Below are 26,106 nucleotides of genomic sequence, written 5' to 3' on the forward strand. Positions count from 1 at the left end.
GTGTAGGCTACATTTTATGTGTGCATACATTATTTAACGTTCAGAGAAAACCTGAGAAAGTGTCAGTTCTGTGATAACATTGTACTATAGATGTGTGTGTCTGCAAAATAAACGAGCCAAAAAGGTGTCAATTATATCAGTGGTTGGTAAAATATCAGCGCCTATCTATGAACAATAATGTAATATGGGCTGTTAAGTTTTTACAATGTGTGCTGTATATTTTTTATGGACGCCCACTGTTTTTGGCAAGTCCCTCTGTGTAATTTTGTCATGATCCATCAACTGCAAGTCCACAGGGTCAGCCAGACTCTGTGTGCTACCTTCACAACAAGAACTACAGCTGTGAAGCCACAGCTGCTTCCCCAGATAGTGAGAGAACAGGAGGAAATGTGAATCTCCAGCAGTACTAAGAAGAGAGACATCACATCTGGGCCATACTACATGTACATTCCTGGGCAAAACTGAATCTTAGTCAGATTTAGGCTGGAGCCCACCATTTAAGTAGTTTTATGGAGTTATTCCAAGTTCCTTTTTTTCCCCCACAATTTACATGTTTCCTTCCAATTAACAAAAATAAATGTTTGTTAGGAGTGAATATTATAACTAATGAATGATGTTGGTTGGATATTGGACTTTAGGACCTGAAAAAGGAGCAAGTCTGCAAACTGGAGCGGTTTCCATTCATGATAAATCAGTTCTTAGAAGAAGAACCTTTTCTTTTTCATTGCAGTGCCCATGGGTCAGAAGAGCACAGGAATTGTAATACCTCACCAGGAGCTGTGACACACACCTCTCTTATACAAGTATCTTGCAGAAAGGGTGATTTCCTGCGTACACAAATGATGTGATGGGTGGTTTTGGAGTGGGCATGTTCATTTTCAGTGGGCTTTTATAGAGCACTGTTGTTCAAGTTTACAGGGCTGTAAATGTTCCCTGACCAACCACTGTAATGTGAACTTCCTACTAGTAGGAGAAAAGGATTTAAGAGTGATTGTACTATTTTTTTCAAGATGAATGAAACAATATTTTGTTTAACAGTGCTATATGCTCTGTTTTGTTCTGTTTTAAGATGGCTTTTGCATGAGTTTCCTAGCCATGCCACAAAGAGGGAAATAGAGCATGGAGTCAGGCCCTAGTTTGTGCCAGACTCATAGCTTGAGTTTTCTGTATGATGCTGGATGATCTGTCTGCTTCTTTTTAGATGGTTTTTCTCTTTGACTTCCCACCCTTCTTTGGTAGTATTTCCTCTGGGAAATTCCCCACACTGAGGAACGATTTGGATCTAGCTTTTCCAAATCCCAGGCTGTTTCTTCTCTCAGATGCCTGTTAGGATTGATAGCTACTTCAAGCCAGCTTTTGGGGGTTCTCCCTCATATGATTGTGCATTCTGTAACCAGTTCTTGTCAGCTGATTTTTCTTTGATTAAACCCAAATTGCTAGTTGCTTGTTTAAAGATCACATGGAGCATTTTACAAGCAAGATGTATGAACCGCAATGCCTCAGCCAATTTCCAGGATGGCCAACTGTATTCTTACTTTCACCGTTGCCCTACTTCTCAGAGTTGGATAGTGTCTTCTTACTATCCTAAACTATCACATAGTATCTCTAGCATCATTTGAGTGGTTTCTGAAATAATTGTAGGGTATGTAATGCCTGGAATCTGTCAAGAAGTGAAGCCCATTTTACAAGGTCAAGTATTTAATTATTTTATAACATTCATCCAGTACATTTCTAAACAGACCAAATCCATGCTACTTATAAGCAAACTAAATAAAATAATCTCCCGCTTTACCCATCTCTCTAAGAATATGCTTTTAAACTGAATTCAGGGATTTAAAGAGATTACCAGAAGTAAAGGGTGGTTTATGAAAGAGCAAAAGTAAGAGTAACGAGGAGAATACAACGACTGGGGGATGTCATCTTGAGCCTCCACTCATGGTGTCATTGCCTTGGAGTACTAGAGCAGACAACAGGAGCGATGTGCGCTCTGTGCTGATGTGTTATTTATTGTATCTTCAGGCTTTGGGTGCTCTTGTTTGACAGGCCAGTCACGAAGAAATGAAGTTGGATGGCAAGCAATGAGATAGCCTGTCATATTCCTGACACGTCAAATCTTTGTGTTTGCCCTTCACCTACTGTGGGTGGTGCAAGTATTTTTGGTGTGAGACAGGGATGGGATACCTTGCGGGTGAAAAAGTTGTTTTTATTAAGTGGAGGGTGGCCTACTACTTTTATGTCTGCGAAGTCAATTTCTGTGTGTTTTTTGTTTTTTTTTTTTTTTTAATCCATTTCTGCTTGTAAGGCAATATATGATCATGTGAAGGTCAAATTATGACTAGGCTGGGTTGTAGCTGTGCAATTGTGGCTGTACTGCAAGCTAGGCCTAACCTTGGTCCCGTGAGGCTGATTCTCGTGTCCTTACACATACACTACAGGGGATTTCCTCTGGTCTTGTTCTCGGATATGCCCCTCGTTTTGTCTTTTGGTTCACTCCCAAATCAATACATGTCAAAAATGTGTTTGGAAGTACCAGTTTTGAATATTAAAGAGGAAGTGTTAAAAACAAGGGAAAAAGGAGAGATGGTTGTTAGAAATGTTCTGTGGGAGACTCTTTGCGTGGCCCAGTCTGGCAGGTAGGTGTATCTGTGCACTAAATGTTTTCTGTCATATCAGAGCATATTGAAAATTATTTTTAAATGACTCCATTTTTTAAATTATGTTTATTTTATTTTATTTTATTTTATTTTATTTTATTTTATTTTATTTTATTTTATTTTATTTTATTTTATTATTTATTTTTCTGAAATGAATGTATATCCTGAATATCCTGTCACCAGATTTGTCAGGCAGTTTGTTTGTGGTAGATGTGTCCTCTGAACCACCAAGGAAGGAGCTTACACCTGTGTAAGCATATTGTCTTTGTAGTGTATACTGTTGCCATTACTTGTAAACTATTACCTGCACATCCTACAAACAGTTTACAATAAGCTCTGCTTCAGCTTGGCTTAGGCAAGATGGGGCTGGGAAGGGTCTTACGCTGTCTGGATGTTCCCTAATGGGACAAAGTGAAGTGCTTTTGAATCTTCAGTAGGGCTGCCTCTGTTCTTGCTCAGTTGCATATTGTGTGCCCTTCAGGTATGCCTCACAAGTGTAAAATACATGCTGTGAAGTGTCTTGGCAGGTAAAGTCTGCAGTTTTAAGGACACTCGCAGCTATGAGGACTTACTGCTGTGCTGGAGCAGGTCTGTTTTGGAAAAGGAGCTAATGCGGATGGGAAGGGAAATCAGACCTTGGGATGATGGAGCGCTGGCACCACGTATAGTTATTGCTCAAATTATCTCAGCCTAGACATGGAGGTGGCGTTGATCTCTGTTGCAGTGGGCTGACAGTGAAAGTTGACAAAACAATGGTACTAACTGCTGGTCACCTGCAACAGAGCTTCCTTCATGTGCACCTTCATTCCTCTTGGTACTAATAACATAAACTAGTTCATTCACAGTTTTTCCTTTTAGTTACAAAGCATCATAATAACCAAATATTTTAATGTCTTACAAGTGAAGGGACTTAATTTGATTCATGACCCCAGTGAGAAAACTATGAAAACTTCATCAGTGTTTTAAAACTGGAGTTTCAAAAACTTAAATGAAGAGAAAAGGAAAGATCTTCATTAATGTTTGAAAAAAAGAGGCTCTTTGCTTAGCCATATTGTCATTCTTTCTTGCATCAAAGATCTTCTGATGAGCTGTGATTATGTCCTTTGATGTGATTAAATATTCATTTTTCATTACTGTCAGTATACCTGTTCTTTAACTGATTTCTAGGGCTACAGCTTGTTTTAATGCAGTGTTCAGAATGATTTAACTCCTTATTCAAGGAGGCAAGGGGGTGATTTTTATTCTTTTTTCAAAATCTGTCACCTGGATTTCTCAGTAGTGCCACTGGTGGTGATGCATGCTCATGACGTATGCTCATGATGTATTATTTGTATATATATGGAGTATTATTTACCTTTCTGGGGCTGCCAGTGGACCCTTTCCAATTCAGAGAGAGCAACTACTTGAGAAATGAAGGGGATATGGCTCCAGATAACTTTTTTAATTGGTTTATAATCATTTTATCACACTTCCCAGCAATTTCTAAACTATTGCCATGGTAAGTAGTCAGCAACTGGTCTGAAGTATTAATACTAAAATTTGCATTCTTAGCAGTTCTGTATGGCTGGTCTGAGGGGTTCTCAGAAAACCTTCATAGTCATCTGGTTTTAAACCATGGACACGGGCTTCGGAGCAATTGTTAGCTTTGTAATAGAAAAATTCAGAGCTGTTCATTGCCTACAGAGGGGGAGCTTAGCGAGGGTTGTCCTGGTAGGCATGAAAGAGATCCTCCTTTGTGTAATAGCAGTGCCAGTGACACACAGATAATAATTTTGGACCTTTCCAGGTGATGGTTTAAAACACTCCTTCCCCATTGCTGCTATGCACGACTGTCTTCTCCTACTGCTATGCACCACCTTTTATTTGCTTCCAAATGCATCTTTTTGTCTCTTCATCCCTCTCTTTTTGTCAGAAAATTGTTGTGCTTGGAATACTTCAAAATATTTGCAAAGTTAGACCTGTTTTCTTACTTGATCAGCGCCCCTGGCAGGCCTGTTTCATCTAAAGGACCTCACCTGTTCCTTTGGATGTTGGTGGGCATCGTGCCTGGGCCCACCTGAGCTTCGTGTTTCCTGCTGCTTCAAGGGATGGTGCTGGAGTGGTACGTTTAAATATTGTCGTCATCACGTTCAGGTCAGCTATTGTGATCAGCACGACCTTGGGGGAAAAAGGAGGCTTTTCCATTGAACAAGGAGAAAGCTGGGAGCCAATTTTGCAGACAACTGCTACATTTTAAAGAAAATTAGTTGATCTTGCACTGTGTGTGCCTCGTGGGATAGGCAAAGGAGACGCAAGAAAAATTCAAGCAAATGCATTGACATTAAGATTAATTAATCTGATTCACTGCAAATTTAGGTCAGTTTTAAATGAAAAAATATGAAAATAATAGGAAGGTCTAAACTTCAATTTTATTCTTTTCCCTGACCTCCCTGTCTGTCCCACTCCATTCTTACTTCCAGAAAAAAAGAATCTAAAATGGCAAATAATAATAACAACATACAATTTATAGTATACATATAATATAACATATAATAACAACAACAACCACCACCAAAAGACTTCAACACACTTGGCACTTGGTACACTCAGAATAAAATATTTTTCGATCTGCTGGATTTAAAGCTGGGAGCCCTGAGCAATATTTTTCCCCAGATTAATGAATACAGATCAGTTTAATCAGCCAATAAATAAAAACATAACCTGCCAAGGAGCCTGAGATGAATCCATCATGGCACACCCACCAAACTGAATGAATTATGCTCACCTACAAAGTAATGACAAGGACATATTTTCCTGCACCATAGCTGAACCTAAAAATAGAGCCTAGCAAATACAAAACCTATTTCCACAGCATCCATGGCCTTCTGCTAGAAATTGAAAACACAGGCCCTGTTTAAATTCTGGTTTTAGATATAAGGCAATTTTAGAACAGTCGGAGGATGGAAGTCAGGGGGAAGAAAAGGGAAGAGGAACAAAGTTTGTAAAAATAAATTATATACAAGCTTTGTTTTCCTGTAAGGATTTCTGGATTAGTACAGATATACAACACTGGTGGGATTGTAATGAAGAATACAGAAATTTCTGTAATAGTTCAGACCCATGGGCTCTCTTGGCCCAGAGTCTCTCTGACTGTGGGTAGCGCCAGATACTTCAAATAAAAGTTGAAGCAGTCTCCCTCTTGGCTGCATAAGGCAGGTTCCCACCAAATTCTGTCGCAGAGATTAGTTTAACTGGAAGAAATGAACTTTTCCTGTACTGTCCTGTTTCACCAGGGATCTTCTGGATGCCAAATAAATGTCTGATCTCACTAAGCTTCAAGATTAAAAAATAAATAAAAATCCCCCAAACTAATAGGAATGATTCCCTCAGGTGTCTTTGAGTACATAAGCAAAAGAATAGTTTGCTGTTGTAAGCTTTCTTTTCAATTATATGTTCATTGTGCCTATATTATGAAAAGCTGCAAGCACCATACCTCATCTTTTCCTCAAAAAACCTTCTGTTCTCTTTATCGTCTCTTCCTATGAAGAACTTTCGATAGCTTCTGTCATCCTTGCTAACATCCTCTGTATTTCTGTGCTAGAATGGCTCAAACCACAAGGCTGATTTTCCAAAGATTATTATCTGTTCCCTTTCAGTTTTAACTTTTTCTTTATTTGGAGGCATTTTAAGGAGATCTTCCTAGTAAAGTTTTACTTTTTCAGTCAGTTAAGCTCATTCCTTAAAAGAATGAGTGAATTATGTTGTGGTCATTGTAATTCCTGTATTAATCACTTCACAGCAGAGTAGTGGTATTGTAGAGGTCAAAAGTCTCAGTAATGGTGAGGCAGGCTAGCAAGCACAAATTCACACTAGGTAGTATTGACAAAATTGCATTCACATCAAAGCACATGTCATTACCTCCTGTAGCATAAAGGATTTGTCTGCCTTTAAAATACTGGAATAAATAACAAAGTAAATATACTTTCTTTGTGCAGATAGTGGTTAATGAAGGTGATGTTTAAAGTGAACCTGTTAAATCATTGAAATATCTGTGTGCCTCGTTACGTGCACGTCTATATACCTGTGTGCATGTTTGTGTGTCAATGTGTGCGCATGTATATATTTGGCATGCCTATCGATGTACACGGACTTATAAGTTAGAAACCCTTGTATTGAATTAGTTGAAATAACATGATCAATATCATAAACATGAAGGTCTATTTGTGGAAGGAGAGGCAGGTGTTAAGCACGAATGTTTTTTCCGTTTCAGCGTGGTTCAAAGTAAAAAGAAATATAAATACCTAATGACTGGGAAGCCTGTTAGTGTGTGCCATAGTGCTGATGCAATACTGGAGAAAAAGGTGAAGAGCGAGCTCTGGAATTCATATTTATTTATCTATATCAAGACCATTACGTGATCGTTCAGACTTCTCTGATGACCTTGTGGTTCCATAAGGTCTACCCACCACAGGCAAACAGATGCAGAGGATTGCTGTGCTGAATAACATCGTCCTTTTGGCCCCATGTTCCAGCAGTGCCTGGCTGCTCATGTGCACCAGACGAGAGATGAAAGTCAGCGTTGTATTAATCAATTAGGTTCTGCCTTTGTGTCAACTGGTTATTAAGGCAGGCTTTGTCCTCTCTCCTGTTTGGGCATAGAGGAATTTCCTGGGTAGCTTGACACCTCAAAGCAGGGCAGGCAGTGCTGCTCTGATCCAGGCATGTTTGGAATCTGAGTTGGATGCCTCTGTGTTTATTCACATCGAGTTATGATTTATTTTGTGAATAACCCCACTGACTTCAAGGTAACCATTTGCATAGGGAGATACACTGCTTAACGTGAGCAAGGGTGGCAGAGTCTGGCCTGTGGTACTTGGATGCCCACAACAAAACCCTCCTGTCATCACTGGAGCTGACGTGGTGTCACAAACAATCACAGCTCAAAACTAGCTGCTGCCTCAGCTGGGATGTAAATGGCTGTTTCTGGAATAGACAGAAAGTCCTACTGTTGTATGAAGTGAAAATATTCAGGTACTGCAGGAAGATGTGCAAATGAGAATTGCTTTCACAGATGTTTGGGGACGGACACTGGTTCCCCCTTTCATTTCTAGCTGAAAGGGGAGAAGGACGTTGCATCACGAAGTGCAGCCCGTAACTTGGATGGGCAGTGAACAGGTGGTACATTGTTTGCCAGGCTATTTCATATCATGGAAACCAGTTGTCCAGTTTTAGATTGCTATTACCAGCAGTGTATCTTTTAGTTATGAGAAAGAGAAGATGTTATTTAAAACTTAGACTGCCCCTGTTTGCCTTTCAGAGCATGCCAAGTGGTTTTTAAAAAAGGAATGCTTGAAGATCACAGGCATTTTCCATGAACCTATTTAATGCAATTCTTATTTACTTCCAGTGTGAAGTGAATATGCTGAGAAAGAGCTGGTTTAGCAATTCAGTTCAGTCAGACATGCACAGATATATTCAGGAATGGGTGTTTGGGGCTCAGGCGAGGCTGAACAAGAGGGACAAAGAAAAGACTAGTAATGATCTCTTGGGGGGTTCTTCATTTTTATTGTGGATACACAGCCTGCTTGGATGTAGTGCATCCAGGACCTCAGATATGTGGAGCTGGATGTGTAAAAGGTGGTTACTCCTCCAGTGTCTCTCGAGTCAGGACAGAGGGATTATTTACCAAAGTCACCGATGGGCTCTCAAACCCAGAAGCTCCTCTTCCAAAATGCAGCTTAAGAAATGTGCTGGAGGTGGGCCAGTATGAAAGGAAGCAAGCCCGTGGTAAAGCAGGGTGATTATACTGGGTCACCCAAACACATTTTATACTTTCAAGAGTATGAAGGATTATGTAATTTTTAAGCTTCCTCTATAGAAGTATCATACCTGAGACTCTTAAATGCCCCAAAGATACAAGTGCTCAGTGACTCTGGAGAGGAATGGCAGTGGGGAAGGAGCTGTTGGTTTAGAGAGAGAGACGTGGTTCAGGAGCATCAGATGTCCTTGGGAGGAGAGGAAGTAAGAACCCAGCTGATTGCCACAGATATTTGAGCTGTAACATAAGAAATTTGTTTGTCTCCTAAATCTTCAAGTTTGTATCTTCTGTTCACCTGCTGCGTTATGTTAGGCTGTACAGGACCAGATACAGTATTTTGTGCATTAACAATAAATTTATAGTAAAGTTAGGGTAGCTCATGGAGCCTAGTGCCATACATTTGTTAGTGTACATATATGTGCCTGAGATTTAGTCCTGCCACCTGCCTTGTTCTCATCCTTTGGGAGGGAATCCCAGAATGACCACACAGTGTCCTCTGCTAAGGCTGACTTACCTGCTTCTTAAGGGGCACCTTGATGTTACAGCTGAGCGGCAGAGACAAGGGCTAAGTGGAACATCCCCGCTCTTCCCCTGCCACCAGCAACCCACCTCCCCTGGGATCACAGATTAAATATAAGGAGGAAATTCTTCACTCAGAGGGTGGTGGGGCCCTGGCACAGGCTGCCCGGAGAAGCTGTGGATGCCTCATTCCTGGAGGTGCTCAAGGCCTGGTTGAGTGGAGCTTTGGGCAACCTGGGCTGGTGGGAGGTGTCCCTGCCCATGGCAGGGGCTGGGACAAGGCGATTGATGAGGTCAATTCCAACCCAAACCATTCTGTGATTCTGTGATCTACCACTTGGGTAGTCATTTGATGGCTTGATGGCTATGTCTGTGAAAAGAAGAAAGCAAATATGCCAGCTTAGCAGCACTGTCCACTTAGTGCCTACATTTGTGCGTTTGTACACACATCTGTGCATTTGCCTTGGTCTTGGAAAGCAGAGGCTTTTCTTGGTGCATGCCCATTCAAGATTTCTTAGTATGCATTAAGTTGCAAATAAGTGCTGCCAATTCTTTCATGGCATTTGTTTTGGTCTGAATAAAGTACGTTAACATGTTTATCTTCATTTAAGAGTTAGTTTTTCTTTCATGCTGCTGTTTCTAAAGCTATTGCAGTTTGCCAAGAATCTAATCTATATCAAATAAGATTTCATGACAAATGACTTCGAACCTGCTAAAATATTCACTGATTTTCTTCAATTGCTAGCTTTAAGTTCCCCAAATTTTAAAACTCTTTAACAGCTGTCACAACCCATTTTTAAGATGCTGACTGTTACATGAGCTCCTCAACGTGTGAAAAGGGATGGAAGTTGCAAGACAGTGCTTCCCAGGCAGAAGTATGTATGTGCGTTGGTAGCGATGTGGATTTTAGAAGCCATGGCCTTATTGCCATATAATGCATAGTGTTGCATCTGGGGATGAGTAAAGATTCCTCTTTCCCAATCATATTAATTCCCCTATGCTTATATATTCTTTTTTTAAAATGTACATATTTCAGCTGCAATTATTAAATAGCAGTCATACTTGATTTTCTCTCTCTCATGTCTTCTGGCCCTAAATTTACTCTGCTTACTGCTATCGATTGCATAGATATCATGTAATAATCAGAAGTCAGTTCTTCCGTACTTTGTATGATGCTTATGGAATTTTAGCGTTTCTATTTTGGAAACTAGAGAATTTTTACTGATTCTACTTAAAATAAATAACTTTATCTTTGAACTGACAGCTTAAAAATTGAGCATACAGGAGATATCAACAATTGTGAAATCCCTGCAAAGTGGAAAAATATTCCAGAGTATTCCAGATACAGAAATTGAATTATTCAGTTGTAATTATTCAGTTAAATAGACGGTAATGCTTCTGGCAATGACCGGGGAAGTAATTCAGTCCCCAACAGAAAATTCTGTGTTGGAATACAACATCATTTAAAATCAGAGGCTAATAGAGCACTGGTGAGGGAACTGTCCTTTTGAATAGGATTTTTTTTTCCACCAGAAATCTCTCTGTAGATAAAAAGAGATGAGGAAGAGAATGAATGGAGACATTTTAATCTAAATAATTTTCTCTGACAGCATAACCATTTTTATTTTTTTTTACTGTTACAGACATTCTGATTAAAGTTTAGAAATGGTGCCATTACCTAATTATTAATGCTGTAAGAGTCACACAGCTAAAATGTGCTTGCAGGAAACATCTGTATATATTTTTATACAGTACAAGATTATACAAATCTTAGAAATCTTCCTCTTATAGGTACTTGGTGTCCATGAGGCACTTGGGGCTACTAGATGGAGGTTTGAGTGTTTTCTGTGTGTGTGTTGGTGTGGGTTTTTTATTCCTCCATCTGCAAGACTCTTGTCCTTGTAGGAAAAAATAACTTATTCCAAAAGAAGTGTCAACAAACTTAGGAGGAATTATATATTTTCTTCGGTGATCCTATGGTCCACAGAGCCATTAGTCTTTAGGAGCAGAACTGTTTCTTACTTTGGGGTCTAATGATTTGTTGAGATAGGTCTGTAATTCTCTATGATGAATGCAGTGCTATGAATCTAAGATAACGTTTTACTTTTTCTGAAATAACACAGAGAGGTGTCACGCAACTTGAGGTGTTGTAGTTTATCAGATACATCTTCTTTCAGTGCTCAACTTAGTTCAAGTGGGTTTCTGGAGAGATTAGACATTTCTACCTGTGATGCTGCAGATGGCACCAACTGTGTAGCATTACAGAAAGACATGGAAATACATTGCCTGCCAGAACAGATCCTATGAAGATGAGGGAAAAACTGGGACTTTTTCTAGAGTAAATTTCAAATACCATTTTTTAAAAATGATTTAAATTTCTATTACAGCTGTATTTGTTGCTAATCTTGAGATTATATTATTTTGACAAGCTTGTAGTTAAAGATCTTAATCCATATTTTGAATGCAAAGAAAAGATGAATTTGAAAAATGAAAATAAAATGAAAACCCCTTCTTTTTTTCTCATCAGATCCTTCAGATGATGAAACAATTGAGAAACCAAGTGATAAGACAGCAATACATCAAGATCCAGATTCCAAACCTGCTGTGAAAAAGAAAAGAAAACAGGTCTGTAAGTTTAGCAATTATGCAGAGCACTTAAATGATACCGTGTAGGGGAATGTAGTCCCCATTCTTCCACTAAAGGGACAGATTTCTTCACTTTTTGTCTAATCTGTTCATGTAATAAGATTTTTATCATAAATTGGGAGGGGGTTAATTATTTTTGCAGTATTTGAAAGTGGTGTCATTCAAGCTTATTTCAATCATAATTTAGCTTTTGTTTTGTGTGATTGCCAAGCTGATCACCTGCAAAAGTGACTGTCTAAGGATAAATGCCTGAGTGGTGCTACCACTGTTTTATCCTCTGATCTTTTCCTCTTCCCTGTATACACAAGGTCTTGAAAGCTGTGTTTTAAACATTGTATGACATCTTCACCCATGCATGTCCCCTTTGAAATGTCTACATGAGGAAGAATTTAGGTCTACACGGATTGATGTTTCCATAACCTTGCACTGCAAAAAGCTTCCTTTAGAACCATTAAGAACTTTGTTGTTCATCGGTATGTGGAATACACCCAGGAAACAGCAGCAAGGTCATTGGCAGGTAGCATCACTTTAGCAGAGCTAGAGCTCAGCTGGTTTTAAGAAATCTCTTGTCTGAAAATTGGTTTCTTCTGTCTTCCTGGTATCGAACTGGAGAATGGACTGAATGCTTGTCAAGGAGATAAAATGACATTGGAGGCTATCTCTCCTTGAGGTTATGGATATTAATTTAGACCCTAGGTCAGTATTAAATTCACGGTATGATGCCTAGGCAATAGACCAAGTGAAAATCATTTGTAGGTATGTTTTTTTTTAGTAACAGAGAAGTGTAAGCAATACAGTAATTAGCATGCATTTGGGTGTCTTTCCAAGGAGACCAAGGGTGAAGTGAGCCAAATGTCTGAACTGGTTCCATATTTTGATTAGGAAAGAGAGAACTGAGCAATACAGCAGAAAGCTGCATTGCCCTTCTACACACCTTACCTGGGAATCAGATGTGAGGAATTCAACTCAGTGCGGATGCCTGCGGAGCCCTTTTTTATCAACACTATCTTCATGTACACATTTAGAACAAAGTTAAGATGGTTTATTTGGAGGAGTTGCTTTGCTCATTCTGTGAGAACATTAGAAAGGATAGCCAACACAAGTTACCCTGCTGAGGTGGACTGGGATTGTAGCACAACACCTGCCCCAGCTCTTCTGGGGCAGAATATAAATCAGAATATAAATAAGATCAGTCTGTATTTTGGAGCAGGATGAGTTGATCTTCAGTCATGAAACTCCTGGGTGCAAAGGTTTTGTGGGAACTCAGTCATGTGTGTGCTGTTGCATGTCTTTTAGAGCAAAACGCTTGCAAAGTTGGATGTACTTACAGAACGCCAGTAGGTTTGTAGTTCTGGTGCGTGTGACATAACCTATTCTACTCACTCATCTCTGCCTTACTCATGGGCTAGAAGCTATTCTGCAGTGGACTTGGCATCTTAAAGCCAGTCAGGAGACAGCCAGATAGAATTATGAACATTTATGTTTCCAGTCTGCAGACTGTCCACAGGCTTACAATGAAATGAATGATTTGTCTCCAATCTGAATGGAGCATTGATGTGTTTACTTTGTCACGAACTCCAAAAGTCAGAGTATATGGCTGACCTAGAATGTAAACTTTCACACACACACAAGAATGTTTTCACTTTACATTTGAATTTCCAGTAACTTGGCAACATGTAAAGAAAAAGAAAAAAAAAGTTGTGTTAGAAATATAATACAGGAAATATTTTATGTTATGTCCATGATTAACAAACAAGGAATTTATGACATTTTAGTTCATAAATCAGTGGTCTCGGCACAAATTTCCTGTTTTCTGCATTTTAAGAACTTCCATGTAAAAATAGCATAAAAACACAGAGCACAGGGGAGCCATGTCAAAACCCAGCAGGTTGTCTGCTCTGTGTCTTGCATAAGAAAAACATGCAAATGTCCTTTTCCTAAGGGTGCCATGCAAAGAGCTATTGCATGAGTAGGTAGGCAACTAACATTTGGTTAAGGGTCAGAAGTTCAGTTTAGATCAGATACCTAAATATTTTGGATTATAGATCATCAAAGCCATGTAGATTTACAGCCATTCACCACCATGAAGTTTATTTTTCTCTTATGGCATTATTTTTAATGTCTGAATAAGGTGGACACTTGCTAACAGCATGCCATGCCTAAATATATATACATGCTGCTGTAAAGGAGGTTTTTTTCAGTCCTGACATGATTCTCTGAGGAAGCAAGGCATTCCCTGCAAGCCTGCTGTGTACTTCTGTTGCCGTCAAAAGAAAAGGCTACACACTGCCTTCAAAAAGGAAGCCAAGACATTTGATGACACTTTTAAGCATTTGAATGAAGGGTTACCAGTGAGAAAATATTGTTTCTCTTAGAGACTTCTTTTCAGCTCTGCATTTTGTTCTTTTTCACATGTAGATACCGTTTGGGAGCACACATGGTGTTTTGCAGATGTATATAAAACAGTTCACAATGCTTGTGAAGGAAGAAATGAGCCCAAACTAAATGAGTGGCATTTTTCTGTCTTCTGAAAGGCTCATAAACTGTGATGACATTTTGTAGGATAAGGAACCATCACATTGTATGGGAAGAATGAGATTCAGAGTGGCTCCATTCTGGCTTTTTGATTGCTTGGTAGTGTCTCTTGAGTAAATCAATCCAAAGGCTTCTTCTCTATGTAGAATGTAATGGTAAACATGGAATTTATGGTTTAAACACCTGGCAAGTGGTCTTCAAGTATCTATGGACAGCTGGGATGCATAAGGGTAGAGCAGGACCTGAAGGCAGAGGGTAGCTCTGTTTCAGTCTGAATGTCTGGGAATGCTAACAGCAGGGCTAGGAATGAGGAAATGTATGGTGTTGTTCTTATAAGCACTTGAATCTGAGTCAGGACGGAGATTTAAAAAAAATAAACAAAAATAAAAACACAAAACTTATGTTAAACCTGGAACGACTTTCTTAGCTGAAGTGAGTTGTACTTGCCGTCTCTTGATTTCTAGTGAAAATAGGATCTGCTTATTCCTGACAAAATCACAGGGACAGATCTTTACTTGCTGAAGGAAGATACATTTCCAATCACAGCTTTTCACAGCTAGGTATTGATCCAAGCTGCATTATATTCCAGCCCTAGCTACTGAGTGCTTTGCCTACTCTAGCCAGTCCCCAGACTAATCTGCTGTGGTAGTTCCTAAACCATAATTTAAAGCCTCAACCAGTTTCAGACCCAATTTTATACGTTACTGCTACTTTAGCAAGTGCAGTGATTGTATCGCGGCACAGAAAACGGGAGTAATCAATAGAGGTCATTTGTTTGTGGGGAACGTGGTGATTCCCTGTTTTCTATAACTACATTATCAAGGGAGGTAGGGAGAAAAGGGGAAGTGAAGATGTAACATGAACAATTAAACTCCCCGAAACACCTTCGATAAAGATCTGAGAGTGGGCACGGAAAGGTACGAATGTGCTGGCCAGGCTCATTTGGTGCAAGTTGTCATGAAGTGCCCTCCTGTCAGGGTGGCAGTGCAAGAAGTGCTTGGAGAGGCTCAGCTATTCTGAGCATCTGTTAACTTTCCTTTGGCCCTGTTGAAGGTACCCTAACAAGGGAATGAAGGAGCAAATCCTCTGGCTTTCGGCCAAGCTCCTTTTCCTGCTGATCCTTTGCCTCCAGGCTCAGGGACTGGTGGTCCATGAGCTTTTAATGTACTATGTTGATGAGACTTCTCCATGGCTTCTCACAGGAGCAGATTTTTCTAGACAGATGCATCCTAGTATCAAGGAGTTTTTTCCTGCAGCTCAGCCCATTTTCCCCTTCCTTCTCTCTGAGTCATTTATTAAGCTCTAAAGCCTGTGTATGCAGAATCATTTGCATTTCCAGGAAGTGGAAGTCCCTAAGAAATTAAAAGGGAAAAGAATTGCTATGCTTGTAAACCTGTACCTTGCTTCCTCTCTTGGACAGCTGTAGGTGGCTTTCAGACAAATCCTAACCCTGATTTATGTGAACAGGGACTCTGTTACAAATGGACCGGTTCAGCCTGCTCGCTCAGGCACAAACGTGGGTTAATAATCGCAACACATGTGCTGGATGAAGATTATTCTGAAATGCAACATGTATTTTTCTTACACACATTTGACCCTGCCTGCTATGAGAAGACAAAGCACAAATGGGGCAGAACAAATCTGAAACATGTTTTCCTAAATTTTGCATTACAAGTGTCAAAGGAAATGCAGAGCATGATTATTGACAATTATTCTCACCCTTTTCTACCATCTTTCACCATCTGGATGCTCACATTAGACCCAGATATTTCAGAGCGTTATTGGCAAAATTTAGAAAAATGATAGCATGCAATAATAGAGATTAAAAGTATATCGTTGTTGAAATGTTTTGTTCATGTTTTCCTCTTTTTTATTTTTAATTTATCATAACCCACTTCTCACTATTTTATGAAAATGTGACTGCAACCTTTATGATTCAGCTTTTATTCCTCTCTTGGTTACAGCAGAGATCTCAATCCCAAGATTACTTCAGATATAGGTAACTGTAAGAAATTGATCTCTTCTACAGGTGGGGACATTTGGGTTTGTTTGTTTTCCCTAGCCAGCATTATATTTCCTGTATTTCTCTCTTGCTTCCCTTTGTTGACTTTGTTTTTTCCAGGTGATCAGATATCTGATACTGAATCTTTATTTTTTTTCTTTTCTTTTTCATTTTTGAATATGTGCTTTGCAGCCTACAGAGTGTTTTCTTAGTCAGCCTGAAGAAAAACAAGAGAGCACTGTAAAAGCAAAGAAGAGAAAGAAGGTACGGATATCCTGGGGTGTGGGTGGTGGTGTAAAATTCATAATTGGGACAACCCTGTGATGTGAAGCAGCATAACGTTGCAGCCTTTTTCAGGTAAGAGTAGAAATTCACACTTTTTTGACTTTACTCAAAATACCCGTTCCTCACCTGAACTGAAACACACTCAGGGGTTTCTACATCCACATGTAGCTTGCAGGTGTGGCATACTGGGAAATGTAACTATCAAAAAAAGGTGGAATTTCATTCTGCAGAATCTGCCCAGTTTCAGCTGTGTGGCAAGGCTTCAGCTGCTGTCTCATCCTTTGCACCAAGAACTGTCCTCATTCCCTCTTCTCCTCCTAGCATAAGTATATAAATAAATACTCTGGATTGCCCCCCTGGCCATGCTCCATCCTCACCCTCAACAGCACACACACTCTGCAGGCTAGATGGAAATAACATGGCACCAAGCAAATTAATTGTCATTTGGGACAGCCTGTGTAAATATTTGGCTCCCTCACAAGGCAGAGAGGTGGCTTTTTTATTATGTCAGGCCTCTTAATCAGCTGGGGAATGTGGAGAAGGAAGAGTGGGATTTAGCTTTAAATGCAGCTCTGGCAAAGTGACCGCAGAGCTTGATCCACTGCTGCCAGAGTGAAAGCATCCCACCACAAGAGTGGTGAACCAGCCCTAGCAAAGAGACCCCATTCCCAGGCAAACAACAGGCACTCAGTTACACCTTTAGTTTCACTGGCACTAGGGCCACTGAGTTAACATACACAGCCTGTTAGCAAATTCATCAGAAAATATTTATCAGGCTGATCTATTGTTTCCAAACAAACTGCAGTCTCCAAAAAAATAAGGAAAAAAAAAAGGAAAAAAAGAAGGAAGGAAAAGAAAAACTTTACTGTTAAGCATCTGGAACAAATTGGAAGAAAAATAATAAAACTTCCTGCGTGAGGAATGTTTCCCCACAGCTCTCCTCGAAGGAAGAGAGTTTGCTCAGGTGTCCTTGCTCATACTCTTACGGACTTTCTTGTTAGTATTAGGCTTCTCCTCTCAAGAGTGCTGTAATTTTCCTGGAGGGATCAAGTGGCCCAGAGAGTGATATAATGGTCCTGAGGAACAGCCGCTTACGCTGAGTTACCAAGTGAAAGGAGTCTGATACTTCTGTGTTATCCTCTGCTAAAGCAGAGGTTCCCAAATGTGGGTCACTGAAGAGGCTGGGGCTGGAGAAGAGCATTTCTCCCTAGTGCCCTGCCTTCGGTATTTGTTAGGAATAACAAAGAAGAGGTTTGTTTGTAGGCCTCGTGAGAAGGCTATGTGTACTGCAGGTGGCCTGTGGCCATGCCTGGGAAAGACAATTATTGCAAGGCAGAAAAATATAACAGTGTAAAATGGAGGAGAAGCTTACGAAGGAATGCCACAGGTTCAGGCACTACAGAAGCCAACCAGCTGCATATCTACTGAAAGTCTTCCAATGACTGGAGGGGGCTTTGGGCCATGCCAAAGGTAGGCCAAGAGGAAGGTGTAAGCACTACAGATACCCACCACCCCTCCACAGCTGCCAAAAATGGTCCTAGGCCCACCTTGTCCCTCCACAGTCTCACTATCCCTCACAGATACACATCCTGTTGCCATGTCCTAGCCACACTCTCCGTCTCTTTTTAACTTTCAGGCTTGTACTGCCACACATCCTCATGACAGCAAGTTAATTTTAGCTTACGCAGCTGAGAAACCTCAAGCTGGCCTTTCACAAATTAATCGTTTCTCAGTGAGAGTGGATGAGGCTTCAGATCCGTGCCATTCTCTCCAGACTGCCTCTATCCATGAAAATCTTCTGTAATCTAAAATGCTGGCAGATCATTTAGATAACAGGAATATTGGGCTGATCTACCACCATGATCCATTTAATTATGTGAAAAAATGCAACAATACTTTCTTTTCAGTGAAAATTCAGAGCTGTTATTTGCTAACATTCCTAAGGCATAAAACTCCATCTCCGTGAATTCATGTTAAGGCTCAAAAAAATGTTTGGTTTAAAAATATATATATTCTGGAGGAGCAAAACAGATGCTGAACTCTTTCTGCTAGACTTCTGTTTTTGTGAACTTTTAACTCATTTTCATCATACTTCCCATGATATGATGTATACTATTAGTCTAGCTTACCACCTTCTCTTCCAAAAAGAGATAGTTGTCCTATTTTACTCAAATTATAGGTGTTTTACATAATCATTTGATTCCTGTAATTAATGCTTGAGTAATAATGGTAATAAAAAAAATAATAAATCAAATTTCAAACTGATACTAAAGTGTAACAACAGCAAACCCCACAAAAACAGCTTTCATTTATGTTTTAGGTATGGTGGCATTTTAGGTGAGTGAACAAGATTTTTTATCCTCAGGGTCATGGACCATTGTTGTCATAGTATCTGGACTTGCTTCTGAAGTCTTCATTCCCACTAAACACAGTCTTGTTCCGTTGTAAGAGCTTTTCCTAATGAAGCTCTAATTAATCCAATTACCTTTATGAAATTGTGGAGGAACATTTATTTACTATGTTGTAGTATTTACTATATTTACTACTGAACGAGCAAAAATGGTATCCTACCATACTTAACCCTGTTGCTTGTTTTTTAGAAGAAAATATCTGATGTTCTGGAAAAATCCTCTCCGAAACCTGGTGTCCCTGAGGATCTACAGAATCTGCTTAGTCAACATTTTGGTGCAAGACGTTCAGTGATTGAAATAGAGGAATTAACACTGTCAGGTAATTTATCCTATATTAATAGATAAATAATGTGACACTGGTGAATTCTTTTTCTGTAGAAGAATGGGGATTTTTTTCAGACAGGTCTTAAGAGTTGTACTTTTTATTGAAATATTTTATTATACTGTATATATTTTATACTTTGCTCTTTAGTAAAGAAGTTAATTTATTTTGAACAAATATGAGGATTTCTTCGAGTTGAAAAAGTGAAAAGAAAAACACCATTTTTGTTTCTTTTTATTATAAAGAATTAATTTTAGAAGCTCACCTTTCTCATAGAAATTGTACGATTCCTTAGTACGTTCCAAGACACTGACTGAGAAAGACAGTGAAAACAGTTTTCATTTCTGGGATTATCTGCATCTATCCAGATGCATAATAAGAGGGCTAAGAGGAGTAGACAAAGAAGTAACAAAACATGATTCTGACATGGTTATGAAATATTGAACACAATGGATTTTCAGGGAGTGGCATGAAATTAGATGGTAGTTTTGGTCCAAGTTGAAAGCGAACAAGTTTTAACCATGACTAGAGCACCCTCTTGGTTTCCTTTATTCTGTCTCCAGTTAAAAGACAGAGAGAGAAAAGGCAAAGCAGGACAGAGCAGGGTTAGCTTCTCTCTGTCAGCTAGAGGTTGCCTTATAGGTAAAGGCAACACTGAACTTGTGTGCCTCTCACTCTACAGATGAAGAGGCACTATCATTTTCCAGGCACTGTCCATTATTTGTTGAGATGGCATATGAAGAACAAACTGCCCCATTAACACATCTGCATGTACCATTGATATTTCTTGAACTGCAGGTGACCTATGCCCAATCTAGCACCCTTTTAGCCCAGCAGTGCTGTCTATCTTTTAACATTTAAACTTGTCTTTCTAGATAAATATGCTCTTCTTTATTATCCATGATTCTAAGTTGACCCTTCATTTCTTTGGGCTATGTTCAGCTTTCTTATTAAATCAAGAAAACCTGGAAAACTCCCATATAGATTGCTTTGAAAAGCTTGTGTTAAATATTTCTAGACATTCAGAGTTTTTAGCAAATAATAAATTGCTTTGGTTTTCTTCTTACTGAAAGAGGCCTTTAGGCTAATGAAGTGACCCATTTCCACATGGATTGGCTCTTGGGTTGGATGGGGATTTTTATTTTTTATTTTTGTGCTGGGAGTTGGAGGCTTGGAAACCCAAGGAGTTTACTAACTTCTACAGCTGTCAAGTCATTCATGTCAAAGCACTGAGCAAATAAGCAAATATTTGGAGCTGTGTGTTCTTGTTAACTGACACAGTGCAGAAGGTCAAGTTTGTAGTCAGCGTGGTCTCTTGCTACAGGTTGGAGCTGTGTGGATTTTTTCCCTCTTTCTGAAACTTTTATTTAAATTTGTTGTTAATACTCAGTTTTGCTGGAGCATTTGTGAAAAGTCAATGACTGAAGCTTATATGCTTTAGAAACCATCTTTTGAATTGTTCAGTCAGTAATGAGACTTAATGTATTCAGAATAGCAAACCAACAGCTAAGATATTTTGCCCATGGGGGAAGAGGACTGTAGCGGATGGTTAGAGCTCTCCTATTACCACCAAATGTTTATGGTACTTTACCAGCTACTGCCCTTTGCCACCAGCATCAAATGCATCTTTTAAACATAATTTTCAAACTAAATCAGCTGCTGATCCTTCATTTGTACACAGTGAGCTCCCTTTGGAGTTCAAGTCCCAGTAAATGTCAATCTCTGGTTTTAATAGAAAGGATTGGGACAAAATAGAAGTATTTAGCAAGACAGCACCCATTAAATGGAAGATGTAGTGGTGGAGAGTGGCTATTCTCAAGAAGCTGCGCAGGCAGGACTTCTGGCAGGATCCAGCTATAAACCAAGTTTGTCACACTGCCTGTTGCAGTAGAAACCATGGATTGACAGTGCCAGCATTAGCACAATGTGCCATCCATGTGAACATAAATAACGTGCATAAGGAAACCTCCTTAATTTAGTTCAAATGTATCAGCAAACATCTCATTCCATAGACAGGCACCCTGAGGTGCAGTGCTTCATGTGCAATGACAACAAATATGTGGGTCCCTGAAGACAGAGTTGTTAATGCTCTAAGGGAGCGTATTGTTCCATCAGGCAATAGAGCCTTAACAACTATGGCAAGTTTTCAGACCATCTAATTTTAAGCACAAATTTAAGATCCTAGACTTCTGTGTAGGCACTGAAAAAAAGAGAGACCTTCCAAACTACCTAATTTAGGACACTGTCTTTCTTCATTGCCTCTATATGGACCTTAAAGTCAAATGGCGTGTCTGCTGCAGTCCTTTTCATATTTACTAGCTAATATAATGTAGGTAAAAGATAGGCAGCCAATGGGAAATGAAAAAAAAAAAAAAGAAAAAAAAAAAAAGGTGTCAAAGTGCAGAATAAGGGTTACTATTAGGGCTAGTGTAACTAGGTAGATTACCACAATATGAAAGGCCAAAAAGAAAGGCAACTCACTGACAGGAGAGTGACCAACATCTGTCTCACTTATTGGTAGGTTCTTGCATTTATGCAGTATGAACTGTCTGGGTGATCTACATTTTCCATCTTAGATTGAAGTAACAGTCTAGCAGGTTGACTGTAAGGCTTTTGGCTAAAACCTTTGATTAATTGTGGTAAAGACTTGTTTTGAAGTATGTGATCACCTTTGGGCAGTCCTGTATTCCGGGTTTTATGGTGGGAGAAAAAAAAAAGAATTACAATTGGGTAGGGAAATGTTACTCTCACTGACTTACACAATTTAAAGCTTCACGTACACGTGATGTCTTTGTATCTCTTTTTACAAATGGTAATTTATTGATGGTGGATTTTAATATAAATGTGATTTCATCAATATAACTAATGGCTATGCTGCAAACATTTATACTCATTTTGCTGTTAAAAGTACGTCAACAAAAATACTTTCTCCTTTATGTTTTCAGATTCCTGCTTCTTGCCAGCCAATGATCTCACCCACAGTTTTTCTTCATACCTGAAAGAGAGTAAGTTAAAATGTTGGTCTGGATGAGATGAAAATTGTATGAAAACCATCATGTATGCACTATTATTGCAGTTTTTATCTGCACCCCCAAATAGTTTTTAATTAAAAAACATTAATAACTTCCAGGATTATAGGTTTTTGTTGTTGTTCTCATTTATTTGTTTGTTTTGTGACAGGTCTTGTTTTTCCAGCTAATTTTTACAAAACATCTTTTTTTTTAACCAAAATGTTTTAGAGTTTCTTTTAATTGTTTGGGATTATTTGTCATAAGTAGTATGTGTATGTATACATATGTATGTATATGTATTACCTTCCAATAACAATCTTGCCACTGCCTACTGACATGAACCAAGAGTATTTTTGTTCTCTTTTATGTATTTATATAGAACTTCTGGTCTGGTAAATGTTTGTTTGTTTGTTTGTTTTCAACTGGTTTTACCTGATACAAATTATCATATGTGACAAATGAAGACAGTGGCCTTGTCACCTTACCACATGTTGATTTTTAATGCTATCTCATTTGTTCAGCTCTATAATATTTCTGTATTGTATTTATTTTGGACGTTTTATTTTCCAGTTTCTCAGCCATGACTAAATGTAAAACTGTTGCCAGAGATCCAGACCTCGTAGGAGTCAGCATGTGTGTTCTCGCTGCTGGCTACCATTCATCATGTACTCTTGCAATTTAAAATTGTGGCATGTATTTAAGTAGTACTTTCTGTAAGTGTGTATGTGGGCTTTTTCATTTCAGTCTGTCCTAAGTGGGCAAAACTCCGTAAAAACCACAAGGAGAAGAAGTCAGTGGTGATGCTGGTTATCTGCAGTTCTGCCCTTCGTTCCTTGGAACTCATCAAGTATGTCGATAGCAAATGTTATGTTGAGGTTGGCTGTCAGTCAGAGGTTTTGTCTTGGATCCACAGACATAAAGGCAAAACTGGGACACTGTCCTCTGCTAGCCAACAAATTTACTGACTGAAACTGATGCAATATCCCTTGCTGCTTTAAACTGTGGGAGTGTGGTGTTTGGTTTTAGACTAAAGTAACACTTAGTAGTTCAGTTGCATGTAAGTGCTATTATTGTTTAAAAAAAAAGGTGTAACAAATTTTGGGGAGACAGTCAACATGTTATATGTGGGAACACAGTAAAGCCATAGAGCATCACAATGCACCACTAGAATTAGTGACTGTAGAGCCCTGATGCTGATAGCACCAAAGGCAGTGAGGACAAGGCATTCCAGGGCCTCAAGTGATGATGTGTGTCTGTCCGGAGTGCCTCCATATCTGTGTCTGTGTTCTCAGCTGTCTCAGACTGACAAAATGTTGATGATTTTCAGTGTTCCCTGTCTTTCTTTTTCCCTTCTCTCTTCTCCCCTATCTCATTCATGAAGTCTTGATGAATTAATGTATACCTCACAGATTTCATGGTTGTCTTCTGTGTTCTGACGCTGCTTCCTGTGATTTTCTGTCAGTACACAGAGTTGGGAATTTTATGCTACAGATAACAGCATGGACACGGCAGATGTGCCTGTAATGCTTAGCCCAGGCATGCAAATACTACTGTCTGAGCCTTAGGTGTATGTATGCTTGTATATAAACCTTTAGCTTTGCACAAGTGAAATTTGAAAATTTGGCTCACTCACTGCAGAAAGCATGCAGAGACATTCCATAAGTACTGGATGTGTAGTCTCCTGCTTTACTAATACCGAACATAATTCTTAGTGTGTGCTCAAATGGAGTATCAAAACAATAAGTCAGGTTTTCAGACAAATGAGTTTTGGTCAACTGGAATTTAGACAATCCCAACAGTAAAGACTGTGGCAGTCTAGGTTTACTCATCTGCTAAGCTGCAGGAAAATTCTGTAAAATCTACATTTGTACATGTACAGCTTTTTCCTTTGGACACATGCATGTTCATTGATGCCTATATGTCAGTAATGGCAACTATTTTAATTAGAATTTGTTGATTAGTCAGTTTTGAACTGTTAGCTGTGAAAGCACAAGCCCTAACTATTCAACAGTATTTGAAAAGCTATCTAAGCAATATTGCCACCTACTGATACCTGCTATTGTGTTTGTCCGGTTGTTGATCACTGCAAGTAGCAGATGAGAACGTACATAGCGTTCGAAGTACAAGCATAGGTCATTGGGGAACTGTGTGTCTCAAGTATGTTGAGAAATGCCAGCTAGTTTTATTTTCCTCCTGTGTGGTCTTAATCTCAGCCCTGATGTTTGCATTTCCTTTTGCATTTTTTTATTTCTAGGTCAATGACAGCATTTAAAGGAGACTGCAGAGTTCTGAAACTGTTTGCAAAGCACATAAAGGTAAGAAGGCTGTAAGTGTGTTAGAACAGCTAACTGTCAAACACACAAATAACTTGCTTTATTTCATTTTTTTCCAGTGTCAGCATCTTGAGAGAGTTTAGGGCTAATTCAGATTTGTTCTTTTTACAAATTCACTGGTGTCATACCATTTTCTTTGTAAAACATTTAACAATAGTGCTTTTCAATATAGTGTTCATTTCTTCTAGGTGAAGCTTCCTCTTGGAAGGTTTTTGTCACAGTTCGAGGAATCTAGCTGAACACCAACTCTGGTGCAATCCTGTGCAGAGTGTAGATGCTTATGCATGTGCTGCATGTTAAAGATGTTCCATGTCCATTTGAATGAGGTGCTCGTTCAAATATATTTTGCCTGTGTAAACCGAAAGTTTGGTAAACTAAAGGTTTACACACACATTCGTAGAAGCAAACTGTACCAGCACCCACATTGGCATACACCAGTGAGATGTCTGGATATCCAGTATTTATACTTGCTGGAGAACACAATTTGTGGGAATATGGGAAGTAATGAGTGGAAACATGGCCTTTGATATAAATACTGTCAAACACACAACTTGCTTTATTTCATTTTTTTTCCAGTGTCAGCATCTTGAGTGAGTTTAGAGCTAATTCAGATTTGTTGGTTTTCCAAATATTTCCAGAGAATGTGCTTAAATACTGAAGAAAATAAACTGTTCTCACCTCCAGAAATAGTTGGTGCAGTTGCAGATTTTCAAAGCTGAACATGACTGACCTTCTAGAGAAGTGTGATGCCCATCTGGCTGTTCCATTTCTTAAATGCTCTCCCAGATAGATCATCTTGACAGCCTGAAAGATGAATAGCATTCGTTACTTGATGATATTCTAGAAAGAGATAGTATGTGATCTTGAATTTATTTCCAGCTCTTTGAGAAGAAATTTTGAACAGTCATGGTTTTACTTTCATGTAAACATGGTTTGTCTTTCTCTTTTCAAATTAGATAAAAGAACAGATTAATATGTTGGAGAAAGGTGTGTTCCACATTGGGGTTGGAACTCCTGGGAGGATAAAAGCGCTGGTGGAGCAAGGTAGGAGAACAAGGTTTTTTATCAATAGGTGTCCTATTCTTGGTCTCACAAGAAGTTAGACTTTGTTTTTGAAGAGCTTCGGTTATGTGAGTCTGTGGTACTAAGCTGTGCAGTTTTCTACTGTGTCAGTCAAAATGAGATCAATATTCTAATAGTTGATTTAACGAACCCTTTAAGCTGGAATAAATCAGTATTATGAGAGAAAAGCAGAGTAGCACCCCCACCCCTGGTCAGTACCCACTTACTCCCCCACCCTGCCTCTTGTGCTAGCTTAAGTGTATGTTTGGCAGCTCAGTGAACTGATCCCAATTAAAACAGAACCAGCATGCACACAAAATCGGGTAATGAGCAGGCAGAGGTGGGGGACTTCCTCTTTTGTCAAGAATACTAATTTATGTTGACTTAGAAGTGATTGCAAAACCATGGTGTAAGACTTAAAGCTCCAGGAAACCAAACACTACGAGTAAATCAAAAGGAAATAATAGCAGAAGTCATTGTATCATATGTCACTCTAAGCTCAGTGTAAACTTTTCTGTGGGGTGGAGCA

The 26,106-nt window shown here is 39.2% G+C and overlaps 1 protein-coding gene across 1 annotated transcript in view; it reads left to right on the forward strand.

The window, feature by feature from the left end:
- The window catches only part of CMSS1 (cms1 ribosomal small subunit homolog), a 232,741-nt gene that overhangs the window by 201,997 nt on the left and 4,638 nt on the right, over positions 1-26,106 (forward strand). The window contains exons 2-8 of the mRNA XM_084294486.1: positions 11,498-11,595; positions 16,346-16,417; positions 19,039-19,168; positions 22,117-22,176; positions 22,927-23,029; positions 24,437-24,497; positions 25,472-25,559. Of these exons, the coding sequence (XP_084150612.1) occupies positions 11,498-11,595; positions 16,346-16,417; positions 19,039-19,168; positions 22,117-22,176; positions 22,927-23,029; positions 24,437-24,497; positions 25,472-25,559 (612 nt within the window). The remainder of the gene's footprint in view (positions 1-11,497; positions 11,596-16,345; positions 16,418-19,038; positions 19,169-22,116; positions 22,177-22,926; positions 23,030-24,436; positions 24,498-25,471; positions 25,560-26,106) is intronic.

The sequence above is a fragment of the Netta rufina genome (assembly GCF_964035555.1).
Source record: "Netta rufina genome assembly, chromosome: 1".
NCBI lineage: Eukaryota > Metazoa > Chordata > Aves > Anseriformes > Anatidae > Netta > Netta rufina.